The 25,266-nt window shown below is 38.5% G+C and overlaps 1 protein-coding gene across 3 annotated transcripts in view; it reads left to right on the top strand.

The window, feature by feature from the left end:
• Positions 1-7,366: 7,366 nt before the first annotated feature.
• Positions 7,367-25,266, top strand: part of LOC140145669 (cyclic AMP-dependent transcription factor ATF-7-like) — a 36,625-nt gene continuing 18,725 nt past the window's right edge. For all 3 annotated transcript variants that reach the window (XM_072167355.1, XM_072167353.1, XM_072167352.1), the window contains exons 1-7: positions 7,367-7,498; positions 11,211-11,372; positions 12,868-12,967; positions 13,350-13,465; positions 14,775-15,340; positions 18,284-18,494; positions 22,411-22,580. In XM_072167355.1, coding sequence (XP_072023456.1) covers positions 11,325-11,372; positions 12,868-12,967; positions 13,350-13,465; positions 14,775-15,340; positions 18,284-18,494; positions 22,411-22,580 — 1,211 coding nt within the window. In that variant the 5' untranslated portion in view covers positions 7,367-7,498; positions 11,211-11,324. The remainder of the gene's footprint in view (positions 7,499-11,210; positions 11,373-12,867; positions 12,968-13,349; positions 13,466-14,774; positions 15,341-18,283; positions 18,495-22,410; positions 22,581-25,266) is intronic.

Genomic DNA, 25,266 nt, shown 5'->3' with positions numbered 1-25,266 from the left:
CACTGTGCATAATAGACTCGAAATACAACATTAGATATAAAATCACTATATTGGTATATTATAGAACTTGTTAAACAATTTCAATAAAATTTTATTAGGTATGTTGGGAAAATACTATTATTTTACACTTTCGTATTTTTTTATTGCTCAAACAAATCACCATTTTTCTTATGCACACATGCCCAAAATGTTTACCCCCTCCCCCCTCTTACGCACGCTTTGTGCATAACTTAAAATGGCGAAAATTATGGACGGCCCCTAACATGCGCTTATCATTTTTTGCGCAGTTTTACACTTATGTAAGTATTCACCTATATTGCCTATAAAAATTTACCAACTTCATTGTTGATCATTTCTTGTACCCTGTATGCTATGTTTCAAACTTATACCGTATGTGTTGTACACTATAAATGCACTATAAATGCACTATAAATAAATTATTATATAATTTGTTGTCATTCTTACGACGTCTCATTCTTAGTTTCACAAATTTGTAGACTTCATGCTGATTATCAACATGATGCGTTACTCTGGAGCATATCCACATAAAACGGTCTTTTTCACACACAAAATGCATATTACGAATAGACCTCTCACTTTACACAAGTATTGTCCGATTTTTCTTGGTCTGTTTTGCATAACAACCCTATGTCAGTCTTATTATTACAACCCTATGTTTTCAACAATCCTCGAAGTAAACTTTCGGTTTTTAAACAATCTTTTGACAATTTTGACCTTTCATACACTTCTTTCCCAAAAAGACTTGCTTCTTTTTTGGGTTTTGGTTACAAAAACCATTATCTTCAATACGAAAGGTCAAAGGTTTCAATCATCCTAACTTCGCTTTTCGTACCAGCTACATACACTTTAATTACATCACTTTAATAGATTTAAAAAAAGTTTACTTCGACAACTGTTAAGTAGGCCTATAAACAATATCAATTTTTAATCATTTGCCATACAATGTAAATTATATCCGCGCTAATCAACATTATTTGATATAATAACGACATTCTTAGTATTCAGAATGCAACTTCTTATGTCTGATGCGCTCTCATGTCCCACCAAAAATAATATCCAAACGTTAAACATTTACAATACCCTAAATCATTGACAGTTTTCGTTGGTACGCCCATTTCCTTTTTAAAGGAATTTTTATTTCTTATCATATTTAGGGCCGTATTTATATTTTGTCTCTTAGTGAAATATTTTACTCGATGTACGGTACATTTTTGCATTGTAAATATCTTTTAAGGGGGTACTACACCCAGGGCCGTTCCGGATTTTGGCGCCCTAGGCAAAGCCTCTCCCGTCCGCCCCACCAAAGCATACCAAAAAGTGGTAAGGTGGGTCACACCAGTGGTAGACTACCCCGTAGTCCACTTGCCCATTGTGCATACTGGATATTGTAGGCCTATTTAAGCTTAAAACTCTGATTTAATTAATGTGTGCACAATTGATAGATTTTCACATCTGTTCTTTTCAGTCACCCTACTCCCTCTGTTTGTTAGCTTTTATGAGCTTTTATTTTTAACCTGAAATTTCGCGATTAATAAACTGGCAGATTCTAAAATCAGAATTGTTCAGTATTGAAGTGCCAATACAATTATGGCATTATGATATGTTGCATTCAATAATATAAGCCTACGTACACTTTACTTTTACTGTCACTAATATAATTATATAAACTTTTTCATAACAATTTTATACTAGTATTTTGATGTCATTAATATCAGTATATTCAAACTTCTAACTATACATGAACAACCATAGCTTGTGACGCCATAAACGAGAACTCACTTAGATTACTCCACGTCCCGCTCCGCGCTCACTTTTCCCGAGTCACCGTGATCCGAAAGAATATAAAAATCAGCTTTCAGCTTTAAGTAACAAACATTCTTTCCTAATCAATGCCCAGCCACCGTTATTATTAGCCGTTATTGGTGGTGTGCGCCCTATAAAGTACCGACTCCCGACAGACAGAGCGTGTTTATGGCAAGCCACATCATTCATAAATGCGAGTTTTGCCCGCTATACTGGTCGAGGAGCCCGCTAGGCTGGTCGAGGAGCCCGCTACTGGTCGAGGAGCACGCTATACTGGTCGAGGAGCACGTTATACTGGTCGAGCAGCGCATACTGGTCGAGCAGCACGCTATACTGGTCGAGCAGCACGCTATAGGCCTACTGTATGGCAAGCCACATCATTCATAAATGCGAGTTTTGCCCGCTATACTGGTCGAGGAGCCCGCTATACTGGTCGAGGAGCCCGCTATACTGGTCGAGGAGCCCGCTATACTGGTCGAGGAGCACGCTATACTGGTCGAGCAACACGCTATACTGGTCGAGCAGCACGCTATACTGGTCGAGTTTCAACACGCCGAACGGCGAGTTTCACAACGCCGAACGGCGAGTTTTCACCACGCCGAACGGCGAGTTTTCACCACGCCGAACGGCGAGTTTTTCTGACGTCAATCTAAAATATTCACGTAGTATAATAGGCCTACACGTAGTATAATAATGTTTAAAAACAATTTTGCAATATCGTGTTTTACAATCCACTGTTTTTGGCTCCAAAGTTGGACTCACTAGCTAGGTTGTTTGATGGGATCATTTAGTTTTTCAAACCTAACATAATGTACAACCAAATTTTAGGCTAAAACAGCTAAAAGCGATATCATGCTTATGTATACAGATGCTTTTGAGTCATTCACAACTTTGAATTCCCCTCTTTTACAAAATTAGTCACTTTTATAGCATTTTTAAAGGTTTTTCGGATATAAAATGTGCCTATTAATGACAAAATTGGTGGCGCTATTTAGTTGACTGGCAATTACTCTTTCAAGCTTTTAATACAAATAATTACTTTTATTGTTTGATAAAATATGTTTATAAATTTTCCTTATTGCTTGTTTCACCTATTCCAGCTGTTTTAATGGCAGTATTAATGACCTACCTCTTGCAAATAAAGAAATACGATTTAGGATAAATAGCGCCATCTATAGTTTGCATTTAGTTAATAATGAAGCTAATTCTATATACATCAAACAACCTTATTGAAAATTGGTCGCTCTATGAAAAATGACAGGCCCTACATGTATATATCAGGTGTTGCCAGGCTTTGAAAATGTGACTGAAGTTCTGTTTAATGTGTAAAAATGGAAAATAAATTGGAAATATCATAAATGAAATTAAAGGAAAATTGTGCCGTGTTTTATTTTAAAGGATCTGATCTCTTTTCTTTTTCGTATTAGGCCTATAAATTAACGTAAAAATGTTCCCGCTCTTTTCTAGTTACCGGTATTCCGGGCACATTGATTCGTTTTATAAGAGATATACCGAAAAAACTAGATAAAAGACCCACCCCCGAAAAAAGTTTACCAAAATTGTTTTTAAACATTATTATAATCCTACATGTAGTATTTTTTCGTGAACTATAAGTATTTTAGATCGACGTCAGAAAAACTCGCCGTTCGGCGTTGTGAAACTCGCCGTTCGGCGTGGTGAAACTCGACCAGTATAGCGTGCTGCTCGACCAGTATAGCGTGCTGCTCGACCAGTATAGCGGGCTCCTCGACCAGTATAGCGGGCTCCTCGACCAGTATAGCGGGCTCCTCGACAGTGGCGGCGCCACGGGGGGCATGGGGGGGCAAATGCCCCCAGTCAGAACTCTTGCCCCCTGCTGCCCCCCCAGAAAAACCCAAAATTACGAAAATTTCCACTTTTTCGGTAATTTTGAGCAAACTTTGTTGATTTTGCCCCCCCCTGAAAATCACTTTGCCCCCTAATGCCCCCCCGAAAAAAATTTCCTGGCGCCGCCACTGCTCCTCGACCAGTATAGCGGGCAAAACTCGCATTTATGAATGATGTGGCTTGCCATACTACTGGTCGAGTTTCACCACGCCGAACGGCGAGTTTCACAACGCCGAACGGCGAGTAGGCCTACACCACGCCGAACGGCGAGTTATCACCACGCCGAACGGCGAGTTTTTCTGACGTCGATCTAAAATATTCACGTGGTATAATAATAATAGGCCTACACGTAGTATAATAATGTTTAAATACAATTTTGCAATATGAAGGCAATATCGTGTTTTACAACCCACTGTTTTTGGCTCCAAAGTTGGACTCACTAGCTTACTGAAAATTGGTCGCTCTATGAAAAATGACAGGCCCTACATGTATATATCAGGTGTTGCCCTTTGAAAATGTGACTGAAGTTCTGTTTAATGTGTAAAAATGGAAAATAAATTGGAAATATCATAAATGAAATAGGAAAATTGTGCTGTGTTTTATAAATTAACGTAAAAATGTTCCCGCTCTTTTCTAGTTACCGGTATTCCTCGTATCATTCTTGACCAGATAGCTCGTGATTTTTATCTATGTGGCCCTTTAAGTATTTCTTTATTTTGATTTTAAGTGTAGGCCTAACATCATATAATATCATATACATTTCACTTTTTTATGATTTTTCATTATTTTATTTTTAATTCTTAATTGTGGGCATCCTCTCTGATATGGTCTAAATGTTTATTACACAATAAAAAGTGCTTGTCAGGAATGTGCTTTGAATTATTGAAGGAAAACAATTTTTTTGGGAAAACTGGATTTTTCTTTTTGAAAAGAAAAATAGACTCTTTTAATTTTTGGATTAAAAAAAAATAGGCGTAATAGGCCTACATATAGGCCTATTATGGGTCGGCCCTGCACATTAGGATCAGTCGGTGGAGTAGGCCCTACAAGTAGCCTAGTACAGCCAAACATTTTTTGTGGTCTTTGAATGCGGCTTTCCTTGTAATGCTGCAGTACTATCCGGGGAAATAAAGTAGGAAAATATATGAGACTAAAACCCATTGAGACTAAAACCATGGGCAGCACATCCCCGTATACATGTGAGTACCCGGGGGGGGGGGGGTGTTTAAAGGGTAAAAGAGTGCGCACGAAAAAATGAACAAATTTCAGAGAATACCGGTTGACACTTAACCCGATCTTCAATAAATAACATTAATAAATAACCTGACTGATTGAATTTACAACTAACATTCAGAAACGAGAGCAAGAGAACCACGCTTTTAAAACTGCCGGGCACATTGATTCGTTTTATAAGAGATATACCGAAAAAACTAGATAAAAGACCCACCCCGAAAAAAGTTTACCAAAATTGTTTTTAAACATTATTATAATCCTACATGTAGTATTTTTTCGTGAACTATAAGTATTTTAGATCGACGTCAGAAAAACTCGCCGTTCGGCGTGGTGAAACTCGACCAGTATAGCGTGCTGCTCGACCAGTATAGCGTGCTGCTCGACCAGTATAGCGTGCTCCTCGACCAGTATAGCGTGCTCCTCGACCAGTATAGCGGGCTCCCCGACCAGTATAGCGGGCTCCTCGACCAGTATTTTTTTTTTTTGGTTGCAATTTCGGGTACCCGGTTACCCATGGCAGTGCGCTTGCGTGATGCACATGGATGTGTCTGAGGGGGATGAACAGAAGTTAGAAACTTTTGGAAAATGAAGACCCAATTGAAACCATTTGGTAGACCATTTTGTCACTATTATTGTATATAATTTTAGTGACAAGTTTTGACAGTTATTGTATAAATTATTGCTTTATAATTATGTAACCATAAAGTTGGACACGCATTGGATGAGGGGGATGTTTCCCCCTCAGAAGTGAGAAACTTTTGCAAAATGAAGACCTAATTGAGGCCATTTGGTGGACTATTTTTGCACTATAATTGTGTAAAATTTTAGTTTGAAAAAGCCGAAAAAATGCGAAAAGATGGCCCAATTGAAGACATTCATAGACAAGTTTTGACATTTATTGTATAAGTTACCGGTATTGCTTTACATGTAAACATAAAGTTGCGCAAATTGACAGGCCAAATGAAGCGACTGTTTTTCACTGTTATTGTACGAATTATTGGTTCAAAATCTTTTCTTGGGTCATCTTTGAACGCAAATAAGTCTTAATCAGCTTTAGCTTAGAAACGCAAGGTTCATCACTGGCAACAAATACGGGAAGGGTAAGAAAAATGTCCCTTTTCTTTTCGTTTTCTTAGGTCCCTCTTTTCCTTTTCCGCCCTGTTTTCTGTTTCTCTTTTCGCCCCTTTTTATTTTTCCTCCCAATTTTTATTTTTATCTTTCTCCATTCTTGTTTTTTTCTTCTTTTTTTCGCCCTTTTTTTGTTATTTTTGTACGCCCCTCTGCGTTTGCCGCCCTAGGCGACCGCCTTACCTGGCCTATAAATGGTCGGAACGGCCCTGACTAACACCCCTGCCCAATTTTGTGCCTATTTTTGCATTTTTCTCAAAAATTATAGAGCATTGATGAAAAGTAAGATATGTATATTATAGGGGCAAGGACTACAACTACTGTACTGGAAATTTTATTTCAGCACGGACAACAGTTGTGGAGTTACAGTCAAAAATGAGGGAAAACCAATATTTGATCAACTTGAAATCAATAACTACTTGCCTTGAGTTCCTGAATTTTCAATGCAGTAGTTGTAGTCCTTGCCCCTATATAATATACATATCTTTAATACTTGTCACCAATGCGCTATAATTTTTGAGAAAAATGCAAAAATAGGCCCAAAATTGGCCAGGGGTGTCGTACCCCCTTAGCAAACTTTTTCATATTTTAGAATTGTTTTAATATCCACACGGATATGCGGAAGATCAATATTGTATTGAACATCATGTTTTTACCGTGTTATTATTAGGCCAAGTAAAATAAAAAGCATGCTTCACGTCCGGATTTTTGAAAAAAAGGAGGAGGAGGGGGCTTTTTATTTATTTTTTTTATCGCAAAATCGGTATAAATACCCATAATTAGAGCGGTTTTAGCGTAGTACACAATAATGCCTGGGAAAAGCAGGAGGCCTCTTTTTATTTGTTTTTATCTCAAAACCTTCCAAAAGTGTTTCTTGTGTATAGCAAGGCTGAAGAAAGCATCTAGACATATTTTTTGAAAAGTTATAGGCCTACCTGAATTTCAAAAAATAAAAAAATAATTGAAGAAACCTCAAAAAAGGAAGCGGGAGGGGACGTGAAACATGTTTTTTTTTTTTATTTGGCCTTATCAGCTTCCAACACACTACTTGGAAAACCACTTTTATCCCATTTTATAAGCATTGCTTGTTTAGAGCATAATAATTTCATTTTTTAAATAGCTGAATTCGATAGTTTTATAATATTTTAAATTATAGTTTATAGCCTTCATATATACATAATTTGTTTGTAGAATTGTAAAATTAATGAACGTCAGTAAATTTAAGTAATAGCAAGAAGAAATAAAAAAAGAAATACAAAACTGCAACCTGCTATTTGTAAATTAGTGGTAAATGATGTCATCGAAAAATTTGCAAAGCCTTCACTTCCGCCTTGAAAAGCTTGACGGACTCCAATACGTAATCGTACCTAAATAAACCATCGCGTCATCTACAACAAACGTGGTTTGCTGAAAGTCGATCGCCGCGAAATCAAAGATTATATGGACGGTAAGAATCCTTAACCTTGGTGTCATAACATTAATTAATCTCTAATGTATCTACGGGCAGTTGTCAACGAGTAAAGGGGTCAAAACCCAACAAAAATGGGGTAGGGCAATTGAAAAATTGCGAAATTTTACATGGCGACATAGATGATTGAAATATTTACACTTCTCATAGTAAATTAGTATTTGACAGACAACCCGGCACAACAATAACACAATATTATCTAATGATATTGACAAGCAATGTAATGTACACTACACATTGATGTATGAATGATAAAGTGCATGTTAATTGTACGTACAAAAATTGTTAATTAGTAGAGCAGGGTACATGAACATGTTGAGCATATATCGAGTTTAAGCATTTTAAGCTTACACCACTTCATTATACTATACTTTGCCTTCTACTGCTAAAGTAATGACTGTCTTTGATCAGATAGCCCTTTTGTAGTGCCGTACTATTACGCTGCCTTTCGTATTCGCAGAGGAGGACAATTTCGACCTCCTCGTTTGTTTACAATTACAAACAGAGAGGTAGACAAAGGGCCTGCCCTGTCAAAACTGTTCCGCTTGTCCAAATACTCAAGTATCAAAAGGATGGTCCACAATAGAGTGATTCACGCAACATGAATATAGTTCGCAACGCAAACTTAAAAAAACGGGCAAAGCAGACACATCATTTATCGGTATGACATTTTCGTATTGGTGCTGCCCTATTTTAAGTTTGCACTGAAGTGCCATCTCAATTTGGGTGCGCCGATTTGATTTTGGATCATGTGCTAATGAATTTTTATTTATTCTGGATAAATAATAAAGTATTAATTACAATTTCAAGCATAGGTGTTTAGGCAAGAAGTACAAGAAGCTGCGTATAAATATTATGACAAACATGCAACTATTTAAGCCACAGGAGCCTTGTATTTTTTAGTGCAAACTCTAATTGAAATCATGCAATGACGTTGCACTAGCTTTTTGTATACACTTCATCGTTGTGCAGAGCTACTACTACTGAGTACTACGGTATGGGTTCCCTGTACTAACATGAATAGGGGATTAAAAAACTGTGAAGTAGGACCATGTGCTTCTTTTGTCCAATTTGGCATCAAGATTTCGAATGGAAACAGTTCAGACCCAGAACACGAACATGTCAGAAATTAATATTTTGTTCTGGGTCTGATTATTCGGACTAGCCCTTTTGCAATTTCGGAAATCTCAGACTGCGCATGAACATCCGGTTCATTTTGAGAGATGACAACTGAACCGGAACCTTTAGGCTCTAGTCCCAAAAACTGAGACCTGCGCTCATTATCATTTACATTGGGTATTTATATCTGTTATTGCTTGAGAGAACAAGCTCATTTAAACGTCCAAATGATTATGATAGGGTTCGATCTTCGGTATCATCTTCCTAGTTATGGTACTAGGACTAACCGAACCTCCTGAATCCGTCATTGACGAATGTCGATGCGTGTGAAACTCTCTCGGGAAACTCTGATGAACCTTGCCTGAAACTGATTCCCCCATGAGTTTACTATCCTGTTTTCACTCTCGCAGTTTTCAGCTGGCTCATCAATACTTTCCTTGTCCTTTATGTATGTCCCTTATCACCTCCCAAGCAAGGAATCGGGGGGGGGCACTTTATTAACACAAATGACCATACAGGTTTGCTCCCCCAGAAAGACCCCTTTTTGGATTTCGCAGCTCCGAAAGACCCCCTATATTGTACCAAAACAGATCTCCGAAAGACCCTTGATTTTGATAATTTCAGCTCTAAAAGACCCCAAAATTTCTCTTGACGATGGAAATTTACTGAATTTAGAGAATGCAATGCGGCCACCACCTGGCTAAAACAACAAGGATCAATGGGAATACAAAAGTGCACTATCTAGAACGAGTGATTAAAATTACTGTGCTTATAAACAGGCACGATAAACCAAACAATCAGTGTAGGCACAAAAACAGGCAAAGTACGATGGCCAAAAATTAATCAGAAATTGCCTCAGAGCCAGGGGTCTCATCTGACGCTTCTGCGTGTCCAGAGACTCCTTTTTTTTTTTCTTTTTTTTGGACTCCTTAGGGTAGTACTACACCCCCCTGATAAATTTTGTGACTAATTTTGCATTTTTCTCAAAAATAACTACACACTGGTAACAAAAGTTATGTATATATTATAGGGGCAAGGAATCCAATTACTTCACTGAAATTTCAGTGATTCAGGACAAGTGGTTCTGTTAAGAAATGAGGTACATGCTAGCTGTACCTCTTTTCTTACCATAAATAATGTACCGCTTGTCTTGAGTCACTGAAATTCCAGTGTAGTAACTGCATTCCTTGCCCCTATAATATAACTTTTGTTACCGGTGTGTAGTTATTTTTTTGAGAAAAATGCAGAAATAGTCACAAATTTATCAAGGGGTGTGGTTCCACCTTAAATCACAAGTTGAAAGTGACATCGCCAAATGGTTCGATAAAAATTGTATGGACTCCTAAAATTTATGATGCATAGATACGTAAATCAGATGGACTCCTTAAATTCTCATTGGACCCCTTAAATTTTGGTTTTGCAGGTACCAAGGGTCCAGAAAAATTAAATTTTTGGATTTTTTGTGCTCGTGCTACACCTGTTCAGAGCACATCTAAAGGAAAGTGATTTGAATTGAACCCTGGACTATCATCCCTGGCTATGGGATGGGTAAGACTTGGACATGACTTCCAGCATGTTAGCTAGCCAGTCGTCCACCCGTCATTATGGACAGGCAGCAGGCTGCTTGCTCCTTGGACAGGAAAAATGAATGCCTCTACAAACGCAAGTTTGACTCCATCACTTCAGAACTTATAAATGAACACCATTGGCTTCCAATCAAACAACAAAATTCTCTCACTTGTATAGCACTTCACAAAAAAACTCCATCAGACATCATTGATATGCTTCAAATTCAAGTTACTCAAAGGCAGCTTAGATCATCTTGCTCATGAGCCATGAACTCAGTTGATGACCGAGCTTTTGCTGCCTATGCTCCCAGATTGTGGAATAAACTACCAGGTCAAATCAAAAATTGTACTTTTGAACAGTTTAAGAAGCTCCTGAAGAGCCACCTATTTCAGGATGCTTATCAGCAGTAATTTTTGAGCTACTGAGTGCAGTTGAACATTTTGAAATGAATTTGATGCTATGACATAAATGTCACTGATTGATTTATTGATTGCAAAATTCTGAATATATAAAGTTGGAATAAATTCTGTGAACTCAGAACAAGACCAAAGCAATAATCAAGGTTATATCAGTAGCTATTTGAACTGAGCGAAGCCCCAGAAGGAACAGAGGTCTGGTTTATGTTTTCAGGGTCAAATTGTGGACAGTCAGTTATGGTGTAAATGATGGGCACTTGTCAAATCCTAGCCAAGACACTGATGACTTCCCATCTTTTCAGGTAGGCTACTACGGTACGGTACTTCAAACCTTGTACAAAACACCTTTGAAAATGGGAAAGTTTTACAACCTTTGAAAGCTGGTCAAAAAGTTTTAGAGGGTCAAAAAAGTCAAAGCCTTCCCCCTCCTCTCAAAGTACATCTGAAGGAGAATTTGGTGATGTACACCATTAGATATCTGTTTAGTTGTGATATTTTGAGCCAGAGGGGGCAATTTGCCACTACCATTGATGGCGATTTGCCACCAAATATTGATGTAAATGCAATTTATTTGTTTTTAATTACAGGTGAACTGTAATACAAGTGTCCTGGATATTGCTAGAAACAAATTCTACACATAGGTTAACTTATGTACTAAACACTGCAGCCATCCTATTAGGTCAACTGATACCTTGACCAGGATGAATTCTGCCAAGCCGTTTGTATGCCCAGCAATAGGATGCAATCAGGTAAGACACCATGGCGACACCTAAACACTATGGACCACAATGGCCTCATCCCAATGTCATAATTCAATAACCTCAATTAAACACTCATGGAGCAAAATTTGACCTCAAGTTGGGTATATGCAACTTAGTAATTTTCTAAGGTAATTTAATGAATGTGAAACTGTGTGTGTGGTTTTTGAAATGTGCCCTGATAGATGAGCATGCTGTGGATCCTATAGTGAAAGTTGTCTACAAGCTGAACAAAATGATCCTTCACTCATCTAATGTTTGGGTGAAAAAGGATACACTTGTGGGTGGTTCTTTCATGTAAGACAGTCAGAGTTAGACTAGTGTAAAGACTTCATTGAGGGACTGTGCTGTATAAAGCAGTGTTGCCAGTATTCAGGAAATTTCACGATTTCAGGAAATTTTACTCTGATGATCCTATACATGTAGGCAATGTACATTTTTCAGGAAATTTTTTGCAATTTCAGGATATTTTTGACATCACTGACTGGCATCTCTGATAAAGTAATCCCTCAATGAAGCTTTCACACTTGACTAGTTTTGATGATTTCTGGCATGAACTTGTGACTGAAATCAGATTGAATTTTTATGGTATTTGCTTGCCCAGTGACGAGGCTTGTTTTAAAATAGAACAACTGATTTTTAATTTTCTGTTTGATATGTAGGAAAGTTTGTATTCCAGAATGGTATTTTAATCCTACACATGTGTGCCAAAAGGAACATGGAGCAATAAAAGTCTTTTTGTTATGTATGAACAAAATCAGTTTGTTAAATTGTCCTTCACGCTAGAGTATAATAATATTCGGATAATATACAATGTATGGACTTACAATAAAGTTACATTGGTATTGCTTGATAATCATTGCATCAAACAAGGAATAAATGTTGATCGCAAACCCTTCCAATGACATTTTTTACAGCAAGATCACATCCATGCTCCATGCGCACATTAACATCAAGTATTTACACAATAAAGAGGGTGATTTGTTTGATGCTTAACTGGTTTTGAGATGAAGTCAAAAGAAGACTGGATTTCTAATGTGTATCATTGTTGTCTTCAGCTTGAAAATTAATATATTTTTAATAAATTCAGTAAAAATTCACATTATAAGATAAGGGTTGTAAAAGTGTGTTCTCGCAAGCTGCATGGACTTTTTTTGGGAGCAGTTTGATCATATTTTTTATTTCATAATCCAGAAAAAATGAATTTTAAGCAAAATTATGAAAATGACAAAAGTCTTTCTTCTACAGTTTGTTTACAAGCAATTTCAAATCAATAAATCCTTTGCAAATCAATCTGTAGTTTTTCCAAAACTTAAAATTTTCATATCTAAGTTCTGACCAACTTTACACTGATTTGACAACAAATATTTGCGACTTAGGCATATGTAAATCTATAAATTTGGACTCGTAAAAAATGTATTTGGCACTTGGCCTCATTATAATTATATAAAACCAAAAAGTGACATTATCTTCTTTGCCTTCTCAGCAATTTGCTAATGAAGACCATTTAGAAGTCCATCGGCGTAAACATGAGATGTCCCTGGGACTGAGAGACTTTAAGTCCTCTCTAGACACACCAATTATAGGTAAGGTATTTCCATTATCATTGGAGTAAAACAATTTTAGAAACTAAAATTTAACTTGCAATTATTTATTTGAGTTCTGGTTTATGCAATTAAAAGGCATCCTCAGGATCACACATGAGAAGAAAAATGGTTTCAGTGGTCAATGCCTACTTCAGTGTGCAAAAAGAAAAAAGTAGCAGGCTTTGAACCAAGCTCTGCTTTCGTGAAAAATTATGAGGTAAATTTTGCGTGAACTGGGAGCAACTTGCAACCAACTAACCAAAACTTCAGTACTGCTTCATTTGGGCATGCAAAAATGGGGTATTGAGACTTTTCTCCATTTTTGCCTTCATGGTACATTTATCATCATTGAAGTATTTTGTATGTTTCTTTTTTCAAACAGCTGATCAGACTCCCACCCCTACTAGATTTCTGAAGAATTGTGAAGAAGTTGGTCTTTTCTCTGAGCTGCCCAATCCATTTGATGCAGAGTTTAGGAAAGCAAGTGAACTTCAGAAAGTGAGTTGTACCTTTAGTTTCATTTTGTTCCTTTCACCACACTTTCTCTGTCTTCCATGATCCATCTGTCAACTTCTTTTTCGTCCTTTCTATTACTCGCTTTATTCCCTCTGTTCTTCTTGTCCTTACCCTGTTTCACCTTTGTGCCAATTAAGCAAGCTTTGGTGAGCTACACAATCAAAGGTGAAAAAGTTAGTCCTTGTTCTGGTCAGAACTAGGACAGACTTTGGGTGGGCTTACCAGGATTCACTTTTTTAAAGATGAGACACTCTCTAGAAACACCATCACTAAAATTCAAGATGGCTGGTCTTGCTAGTGAATGTTTCAAAACGCAAGGCAAAACCCTGCAAAAATAATCCCTGATGGCAAATAACAAGAAAATTGTTTAGAAATCGACTCAAGTCTCAAATCCCAAATATGACCTGTTACAGCAAAAGGTACCTTCAGTAGGCCAGACTAGTTCTGATATATATTTAGAGGTTAATAACTGCGATCGGTTATTTGGAGGCATTGTGAAAAATCTAAACATTTTGCCTTTGGAACCGAGGAATATCCCGAGGGCGAGCCCCGAGGGTAGCCCCGAGGGATATTCCGAGGTCCAAAGCAAAATGTTTAGATTTTTCACAATGCCCTGCCCGATATATTACCGATGCAAAGTTATTAACCTCATTCATAACCGCTCACTTTAATCTCTTCACCTTACAAAATAACACAAAATTTTGCTCAAAAGTTTATAAAAATTGATGATTTTTACATCTTCCCTTGCCAAAAATCGATCAGGCTAAAACAGAACGACCAATAACAAAAGTGCGTATCACAATCTGTGCAAATATGGTAGCGCGTAATCCAAATCTGGCAGCCAGCGCAGCAAGCAGTTTGTTGGACGCACAATACAAGACGCAGAAGTCAATTGTGTGCGACATTGGAACAATTACGCATTTTGCGGTCAATTGTGAGATATTAATGACCTCGATTTGCGTTCGCGTTTTACGCAAATAATAAAATATGATTGGATCGCACGCATCGCGTTTATTTATGAGGTTATGAATGGTGATTAAAATGTGCAAAATATACAGAAAATAATAAAAAAAGTTCACTGCACTTATTTCCTCTTCATATATATTCAAAATGGAAACCACTATGGAAACCAAGAGGGTATCATTTTAAAGCTTATTTCATTGTCTTCCAAATTAACATTAAATCTCCATTCTCAAACTATTACCCCTGAGGTACATGTCACTCTCCTTTTCTGATAGTCTGCTAGGTTTTTATGTTTTTATAAATGTATATTTATTTTTATATATCATAGGATGATAAACACGATGAGGTCAATGAGGATGATGTTGATGCCGAAGGAGATAGTCAGGATGACACAAGTAACACACACACTCACATAGAAAACAGTAAAGAGGACGATGTAATAGGTGATCCAACATTGAACACTGTTATTGTAACTATTGGTGAAACCACCTCTACAACAGCTACCGCATCACCCCCAGCAGTGTCATCGACTACCCATGAAGAAGAGGTCCTTGGTGTTGTTAGTGTAGCACCGCAAAACTTAACCACAACAACAGCAGCAGCTGTAAGACCTGTCTCAATATTCAAACATGTGCAAGTTCAGTCTGTTAATCAACAGATTCAGCAGCAGCAACAGACACTTGCTGCTGCTGTAAGTCAACAGCAGGCAGTTGCTGCTGCTGTACAGCAACAGCAGGCAGCCGCTGCTGCTGCACAGCAACAACAGGCAGTTGCTGTTTCCAGTGTACCATCGGTAGTGACACAAGTGATTCAAGGACTAGCAACGTCTACAGCTGGTGTGATAGCATCCGTCGCACCGACAGCAGCTCCAAAAGTGGCCGTTGCTAATGTCAAGTAAGTAATATTGCTGAATCAGTATTCTCCTCATTTTAATTTCTTTGGATTTTCCAAAGAATAAACTTTCACAAACCAGGAATACACTTCCTTCCCCAAACCAGGAATACACTTCCCCAAACCAGGAATACACTTCCTCAAACCAGGAATACACTTCCCCAAACCAGGAATACACTTCCCCAAACCAGGAATACACTTCCCCAAACCAGGAATACACTTCCCCAAACTAGGAATACACTTCCCCAAACCAGGAATACACTTCCCCAGGAATACACTTCCCCAAACTAGGAATACACTTCCCCAAACCAGGAATACACTTCCCCAAACCAGGAATACACTTCCTTCCCCAAACCAGGAATACACTTCCCCAAACCAGGAATACACTTCCCCAAACTAGGAATACACTTCCCCAAACCAGGAATACACTTCCCCAAACCAGGAATACACTTCCCCAAATCAGGAATACACTTCCCCAATCTAGGAATACACTGTCCCAAACCAGGAATACACTTTCCCAAACCAGCAGCCCTCGAATTAACCCACGGCACCGCCGGCATATTGCTGTGGGTGCCCATCCCCACTGCCGTAATGCCCTCAAAATATGTCCTTTACTGACGGCAGTCACTTGCCGTGCCCTCTAATGAAGTTGCTGTCGGTGCCCCAGCCCTGCCCCTTCATTATAACAGGCCTGTGAAATCTCCGCTACAGAGCGGAAATCCGCTTTTTTCATTTTTCCGACCGTTTTTTTAAATATCAAAAATCAAAAGAGTGTCTGTGTACTTCTGATAGCATTACGTGTTGCAATAAAACGACTGGAAATAAGATTAACGAAAGGTCATGAACCCGGGTCATGAAACGCAGGTCATAACATCATCGCGATATTCTTTGATTCCTCGTCCTTACTCATTGTGTAATACGTTTGTTTTGGAACTGCGCCCATCGGAATGATGTCAAAATGGTGCCGTGGTCGCTGTGGGGAAATACGTGATTGTATGTGATTTACAATCCAAACCATCCATTGGAAGTTTCATGTTGGATTTCATAAAAAGCATATGGAATTAAGAAAAGATACATCATGGCTACCATACAATGTAATTTTGTCGAGCGCTGTTCACATTGAGGCAATGAAATGGAAGCTTATAATCTTCAATTTATTGCCGGTGAAATACGCACAGAATAGCATTTAATTTGTTCTGTAGTTTGGTAGGTAAATTTTACGATTTTTTTTAAAACCCCACAGGTAGGAAAATTTTCCGCTTTTTTTTTAAAGCCCACTCACAGGCCTGTATAAATCATTAACAAGTACTGGTTAAAACCCCGTAAAATTATGGAAAATTAAATCAAAACTCTTGAACACGATCGCTATTTTGAGCATCATAACCCAGCTATCAATCAAAGTATACACAATAGTTTATTGTGAATTAATATTCATTACCCCTACGTAAGCTTACATATTCAGCCAATCACATTGGCTTTTATACATTATCTGGTTGCTAGAAATCTGACTTCATTTTTCCGATTGGTCGGAGAAATACCTTCAGTGTACCATCGACCAATCAGAAACGCTGTTAGTAAATAAGCTTCCTTGTGTCATGAACAAAATCCGAGCGCTGGGCAAATCAATTGATCTCTTGATTAGCAAACATTGACTTCCCATTGCAAACCGATGGCGATACCCTTCCGGTATCGTCTTATCTTGTATATGTGAGCCCATCTCTAGATATGTATTGTACGAAATAGTTTTTATACTGGCGAATTTGATCAATATTATTACCAAAGTTACAGCTGTTTCATCGCTGTTTGAGTCAGTTTTGCAGCTCAGAACTAGGGATCGCAAAATTTAAGTAAATTAAACTGTTGATTTTTGATTGCTTTATATTATTTAAGCAGGTTTTTTGAGCAATCAGGGTAGTTTTAGTGTAAAGTTGAGAGTCGAATTCAGCTGACAGCAATGGATCTATTCGCTTTTGAAAAATTGCCTTGGTGCCCTTCTCAAATTTTCAACAGTTGCCATGATGCCCTTTTGAAATATTACAAATTGCCATGCTGCCTTGTCTTTTCAGTGAAAATCCAAGGCAATTATCAACTTGCCCAAAAAACTTGCCCCTTCAGATCCTCAATTCGAGGGCTGCAAACCAGGAATACACTTCCCCATACCAGGAATACACTTCCCCATACCAGGAATACACTTCCCCAAACTAGGAATACACTTTCCCAAACCAGGAATACACTTCCCCAAACCAGGAATACACTTCCCCATACCAGGAATACACTTCCCCAAACCAGGAATACACTTCCCCATACCAGGAATACTAACTAGTGCTGTCATCGACATCGATGAAAAAGTTGCCAATGTCGACATAAAATTTGGATTACATTAATTGTGATTGTTTATGACACATGGTACTTATGAAATAGTGGTAAAATTAAATAACTATGATGTCTTATGTTTAGAAAGTAGCTTCACTGCTTGTACTTAGCTTATGTTATGCATTAAATATAATGCAATATGCATTTACTGTGGTTTATATACAGCCTGTCTCCAAAAAAAGTGTGCTAGTAAAATGCACCCTCTTTGGCAATGCAAAGCTAGGACTGCTCCCTTGACGTTAATGTAAATTAAGCGTCATGTCACAACAGTATGTTCTAATTGCCAAAGATGGCGCTTTCCACTTGCATAATTTTTTTTGAGACAGGCTGTAAGGCTGTATACGATATGTTTATTCAACTTCATTGACATCATTGACATTCTCGACCAAGCCATGGGCATACTTTTATATTGACATGTTGTTGACGTGTCAATAATATGCAGCAATTCAATTCTTAATGTGAGTGCATATTAATAAACCCTTTATCTAGATCTATCATCATTGTCATTTTGCTGGTAAAATCTCTCCAGCCCGGGTAAAAAATAAAACAATTTTGTATTTTTTATCTTGACAGTGCGCCTTTTCTGAATACAATCCCCATCTCAGCCCCCATCTTATTACGTCTACCCAATGGTCAAACTATACCGGTAGTGCCACCATCAGTAGCTAACCCAGCAGTGCAGATACCATTAGCTATATCTGCTGTAGCAGAACCACCACAGATTTCAAAAGCAGGAGGAACTAATGCTGTCATAGCCGTGGCAGAAAAAGCAGATGTCAAATTGGTAAGGAGGCTGCATTGATTTTCAGTTGGAGACATACAGAGTTATATGTGACCAGCTCCAACAAAAACCGCAATAAGTTACCTCACTTGTTTTTCCTTTAAAGATGACATTCCCATTTAAAAAAAATCAAATTTTGGAATTCTTAATTTCATGGTATTTGACTGTGGGACTAAGTGGACTTTCAAATCCTTTTAAAAAGATGTTTATTTAATCAGTAAATAGCATGTGTGGCCGAGTGGATAAGGCGCCCGACTCGTAATCCATAGGTTGCGAGTTCGAGCCCTTGTTGTGTCCTTGGGCAAGGCACTTTATCCTCATTGCCAGGGTCAGAAATTCGGCGAGAATCCAAGAATCCATTCTCGCAAAGATTCTCGTCAACAAAATTGCAAGAATCTAAATGGATTCTCGTAAATATTTCAATTTTTCATAGAAAGTTATATGGCGAGAATCCATGGATTCTTGCAAAATTCCACTGGGAGAATCCAAAAGGATTCTCGCACTTGGTTGCGAATTTCTGACCCTGATTGCCTACTGGGGGATGGGGTGGGGTTGGATTGGATGTGTGTATAGTTGTTTGTTTCAATGTTGCAATATTGGCGCTGATTAAGCTGCTGCCTGCAAATTGCATTGTGTCTGTTTGGGTGTGTTTAATGTACAATTCTAGCAATTTGACCTGCGGGTCACCATTAGAGTTTGAAATAAAACCTTCCTTTCCTTTCCATAACAATTGAACTATGATAATCCCCACTCAATCCTGTGTAAGGCAGGAAACTAATTGGCCCATTGCTCAGAATAGCAATTTGGCAAAAATATCAAGGTATCATTTACAATATCTTAAAAAGTATTGATGCAATTTACATAATTTTGGTATCATTTTAAAGCTTTATGTTTAGTGCTTACATTTTGATTTAAGTCATGAAATGTGATGCGATCAAGCAAAATCAGTCAAAACTCTGAAAAATTAAATTTTCAGCTTCTTATAGGATAGGCCGAGAAAGTTATTGGCCGAGAAAGTTATTGGAAAGCAAGAGCCATGCGGACTACCAAGTTGGGTATCAGATGCAACCATCAGACTTAAACTTGAAAGGGATGAGGCCAAAAGCGGTACTCCATTTCAAAGTCTCAATCAATCTAGAGAAAGATGGAGGAACTTGACACCAGCCTTAACAACTCCTATAAATCTGATGAGCTTGCTACCATCAATAAGCAGATGGAAGACCTGAAGCTGGCGGCGACGAGATGGGGTATTATACCACCACCTGGAAAATTATACACTCGCTTTCTGGGAAGAACTCAAGGAAAGGGGTGAAAGTCAAAAAGAGAGATGGATCAGCTCCAACCAGTGACCATGAACTGCTTGAGGAATGGAAGGAATATTTTAGCTCACTCCTTAACAACGACAGTGGCACAGCAGCTTCAGAACTTCCTGCACCAGCTGTTGAAGATCTTCCTATTATCACTGAGCCCCCAACTCGTGAAGAAGTAGTCAAAGCAATAGCAGCCATGAAGACCAACAAGGCAGCAGGATTGGACTGTGCTATAACTGCAGAAGCACTTCAGGGAGGAGGGATAGCATGATTGATATGATTCTCGAATTCTGTATGGAAGTATTCTCAACGCTGACACCACCACGTCAATGGGTTACTGAATGTAATCATTCCTCTACCAAAGAAAGGTGACCTCTCTCTCATGACAAACTACCGTGGTATTTCGCTTATGTCCATTGCCGCAAAAGTGTACAACAAGATCCTTCTGAACAGGATCCGACCCCACATTGATCCTTTACTGAGAAGCAACCAGGCTGGCTTTAGATCTGGTCGCAGCTGTGCTCAGCAAATACACATTTTGAGGAGGATCATGGAAGGCTTCAAGGAGTACCAACTTCCCTTAACAGTCACTTTTGTGGACTTCAAAAAGCCTTCGACTCCATCAACAGGTCCGTCATGTTTTCAGTGCTGCGGCATTATGGAATACCAAAGGTTGTGGTCAATGCCATCCAGGTGCTCTACAAAGACTCCAATAGTGCCGTTATGGTAGATGGCAGTATCTCAGAGCCTTTCCAAGTAACAACTGGAGTGCTTCAGGGTGATGTGTTGGCACCATTCCTGTTTATTATCCTGGTAGACTACCTTCTGATGAAATCAACTTCTGGAATTGACGCTGGAATTGTTACCTACCCACGTCGGTCAAGCAGGTATCCTGCCAAGATGCTGAATGACCTGGATTTTGCTGATGATATTGCCCTGCTGGAATCTTCCATAGACCGGGCCCAGTCACAGCTTACTAGGACTGCAACTGCAGCAGCAGATCTAGGCCTTGTAATCAGCGCACCTAAGACAGAATATATGACTGCTAACTGTAACGCCCAACCAGCACTTGAAGTCTATGGTAGTACCATCAACCATGTCACAGACTTCAGGTATTTGGGTTCCAAGATGGGCTCTAGTGTTGGAGACCTAAAAAGAAGAAAAGCACTAGCCTGGGCAGCTTTCTGGAAACTGGAACGCCTTTGGAGAAGCCCGTCCCTGCCAATCGAAACAAAAATCAAGCTGTTTCAGACAACGTGTGTTACTGTCTTTCTGTACGGGTGCGAGTCATGGGTAATTACCAAGGACATGGAAAACAAGATCAATGCATTTGCAACATCTTGCTACAGAGTCATGTTAAACATCAAGCGTGTGGATCGGATTCCAAAGCGAAACCATCTACAACCTGACCAACACCACTCCACTGGTTGCCAGAGTCAAGATTCATCAACTCAAATTTCTCGCCATATACTGCGTCTTGAAGATGGCGAGCCTGTGAAAGAATATGCGCTTTATATTCCACCACATGGGAAGAGGAAACCGGGACGGCTGACGCGCACACTGTACTTACAGTATGTCCAGCACCTCCTGGGAGCTTCTGGAGGGATGCTGCAGCCCAACAAAATTGTTTCGCTTGCCCAAGATCGCATTAGTTGGAGAAAGCTTGTAGTCGCCTGCTCCGCAGCCGACTGATGATGATGATAGGATAGTAAATAGCATTTGCAAAGTTACATTTTGCAGAAAACTCCATTGAAATTGAACAAACAGCTCCAAAGATATGAGCAATTAAAGAGCTTCCAAAACAAGAGAAAACAAAAAGAAATATTGCCTTTGTTTGGCCATATCTCAATCATGTTCTATTTGATTCCATTATGATCCAATCCAAAAACTTCTAAACATTACTAGATATCAATTTCTTGTTCACTTTAATTATTAGCCTTCTAGAATATTCCATGAAGAAACCAATGGAGATAAATCTGAAAACGAGTGAAAATTTATGTTTGATGACAAAATACAAAACTTTTAATGATTATTATCATAATATGGGGGCATGTAACAAGGGGTTTTCAGAACCCTGGTTTTAAAACCTAGTGCTACTCCTGGTTATATGCCAGGAAATTAGAATGCTTTTAGTCCTGCTGGGAATCAGGGGTGGAAATTAAGTGGGAGACGGGAGCCGTTTGGCCCCAGAAACTCTGAAATGGCCCCTGGTTCCATCTCAGTTTTAGTTGACCAGGGGACACTTTTCTCACAAAACTGGCCCCTGGATAGTGAACCAAAATTATCAAATTACAAGCAAATAGTGCTTATTTAACTCATCCAGCACATCTTTATTTTTATTGGCCCCTTGGTAATTGGAAATGGCCCCTGGTTGATCTTCCAAATTTTGATGAACCAGGGGCCACTTACTTTTTTGCCAAAGTGGCCCCTGGTTCAAGCTCTCTTATTTTCACCCTTGCTGGGAATTGAACCTGGGATCTCTAGCACCAGAGGCAAAGACCTTAACCACTGCACCACACTGCTCCCTCTGTGTTTTACTTATTTCCACACATCAAGTTGGTATACCTAGCTCTTTTTAATTGTATGTGTATATTTCTTGTTCTGTACAGAAATTGAAGAATGCATTATTGACAAGTCAGTCTCAAGGCAACATGGGAGTGATGACCCAAGCTGTTGAGGTGGTTACTAGGCAACAACAAGCTGTGACATCTACATCAACACAACAGAACATACTACAGACTAATAAGATGGAGGTTACTGTTGAACAAGTCTCACCTGGGTATGTACAACAAATTTAACATACTATTTATTGAGTACCCTAAACCTAACCCCTGACCCTAACCTGTAACCCCTAACCCTAATTAGCATATATAGTGATGTTTCTGTCTTAAATGCTACATCTACCATTTATTGGGATGTGGAACATTAATTGGGCCATTCCAGTTGAAACCCATAATAGCCCCATATGGAAGACACATTGCCTTAATCTCCCACACAGGAGGAAGGTGTTGATTTTCATATTTTACAGGCCTGTGAAATCTCCGCTACAGAGCGGAAATCCGCTTTTTTCATTTTTCCGACCGATTTCAATTTCAGCTTTTTTAAAACATCAAAAATCAAAATAGTGTCTGTGCACTTCTGATAGCATTACGTGTTGCAATAAAACGACTGGAAATAAGATTAACGATGCTTGAAAGGTCATGAATCAGGGTCATGAAACGCAGGTCATATATAACATCATCGCAATATTCTTTGATTCCTCGTCCATACTCATTGTGTAATACGTTTGTTTTGGAACTGCGCTCATCGGATGATGTTAAAAATGGCGCCGTGGTCGCTGTGGGCAAATAGTGATTTACAATCCAAACCATCCATCGGAAGGTTCACATTGGATTTCATAAAAAGCATATGGAATTAAGAGAAGATACATCATGGCTACCATAAAATGTAATTTTGTCGAGCGACACTCACATTTAGGCCATGAAATGGAAGCTTATAATCTTCAATTTATTGCTGGTGGAATATGCGCGGAATAGCATTGAATTTGTACTGTAGTTTGGTAGGTAAATTTTCCGATTTTTTTCAAAACCCACTGGTTGGTGAATTTTCCGCTTTTTTTTTAAAGCCATTTCACACCCCTGATTTTAATGCCATTTAGGTAACCCCATTTGAAATTTACACCCCCTATGTAGGATATTACGATCATTTCTTCCATAGGGGGTGTATGAATTTCAACTGGAATAGCCCATTGTTTGGTTAGGGTAGAGTCCGAAGTTTTCCGTTTTACGGAAAACAGAAGAAAATCACAGAATCGGAGGTACAACACGGAAAATGACATTTTTGTATGATGTGACAAAAATTGTTAAAAGATAAGAGAAATAACGAGATCTGATTGCGTTCGCCTGCGACCGCGAGGATGCACAGCCAGCAGTGACAAATGAGTTATGACCCGAATCTGTGAGAACCGGAAGTGATCCCTTAATTACCTTTGACCCCACAAAAATATTACATAGTGCTTAGGATGTCATAAGGAATATTCCTGGTGAATTTCAGCTTAATCGGAACTTATACATGGATTTTGATTTTTTTTAAATTTATGATTGACCTTTTGACCCCCTTAATGACCTTTGACCTCAAAAAAAAAAAAAAAAAACCTTATGTACACCGACAAAATGCATTGTTCCACTTTTAATTAAAAAATTCTACTATGTTTAGTTGTTGAGATAAAAATTCTTAAAGTTATTTAGCTAAAAACAGGAAGTGACCTCTTAATGACCTTTGACCCCCAAAATAAAAATACTATTCATACATCAAGTAACACTGATTCATGTATGATGATTATATTACTCTGGTCTGTTTACATTTTGAGATAAAATTTTTTTAAACATTTTTGATAATTTTGTTTTTTGACCGGAAGTAACCCCTTAATGAACTTTGACCTCAAAACTGTAGGCATCCTAAAGACCCTGGCTAGTAGCGATGCATGTGTGCTAATGGCGACTCTCTGCTTTGTAATTTGTAAAGACAGTGATTTTTTGAATATTTTTACACATTTTTCATACTTTTACCGGAAGTGACCCCTTAATGACCTTTGATCCCAATTCTGTGAAGGACTTTTAGACACTGGTAATAGGCGATGCATGTGTGCAAGTGACGTCACGGGGCTATGTAAAATGTGGAAGAAGAAGCATTTTTAGTGAAAATCACGGTTTTGGCCACTGACCGGAAGTGGATGACATTTGATCGGAAGTTCATCATGTGACATCTGTGGCACCACCAAATGGTTCTACTGACCAAGTATGGTCAACATGCCTGAAAGCATGTGGCTACGATGGCTGATTTAATGATGTTGACAGAAAGAAGAAAGAAGAAGAACGCGGAAAAAAGAATGCACAGCGCCGATAGCGGCTGTGCAAATATTAAAAACAAGCATGAGTTGTGTATATCAATTTTTATGATAAAAATACTGTTTAATAATACCGAAATAATTGTATATTACCAATGCATGAACCCCCTACATCCCTACAAACATAATAGTCGCCCTATTATCGTGAGAATATTCCAATCAGAGCATATTGATCGCGATATTGAACACTTTATTGTGACAGTAATATCATTGTTTATATATTTTAAGCTTTATTCATGACACGGATTTACAAATTTTACAACACGGAAAATGGATTTTAGAAAACGGTAAACTTCGGACTCTAGGTTAGGGTTTACCTGCTGATCATAACTTTGTACCCCATGACCCAAACAAATTTGAGGCTTCCGGGTGCAGGGAAAAAGGTGATATTTTCTCTTAAATCTCACTAGTTTTGCAGTAAAATAATATAGAATTAAAAGTTGTTATCCTTGTGCCTCACCCATTATTTCCATTTTCACTGCCTCTGACACATTATTTGGGTGTAAAGGATTCAGCATTACCCGGTATTTAGAATTGTAAAGACACTGAGCAATAGTCA

The sequence above is a fragment of the Amphiura filiformis genome, unplaced genomic scaffold (assembly GCF_039555335.1).
Source record: "Amphiura filiformis unplaced genomic scaffold, Afil_fr2py scaffold_591, whole genome shotgun sequence".
Classification (NCBI taxonomy): domain Eukaryota; kingdom Metazoa; phylum Echinodermata; class Ophiuroidea; order Amphilepidida; family Amphiuridae; genus Amphiura; species Amphiura filiformis.
This window is presented reverse-complemented; position numbering and strand designations above follow the sequence as displayed.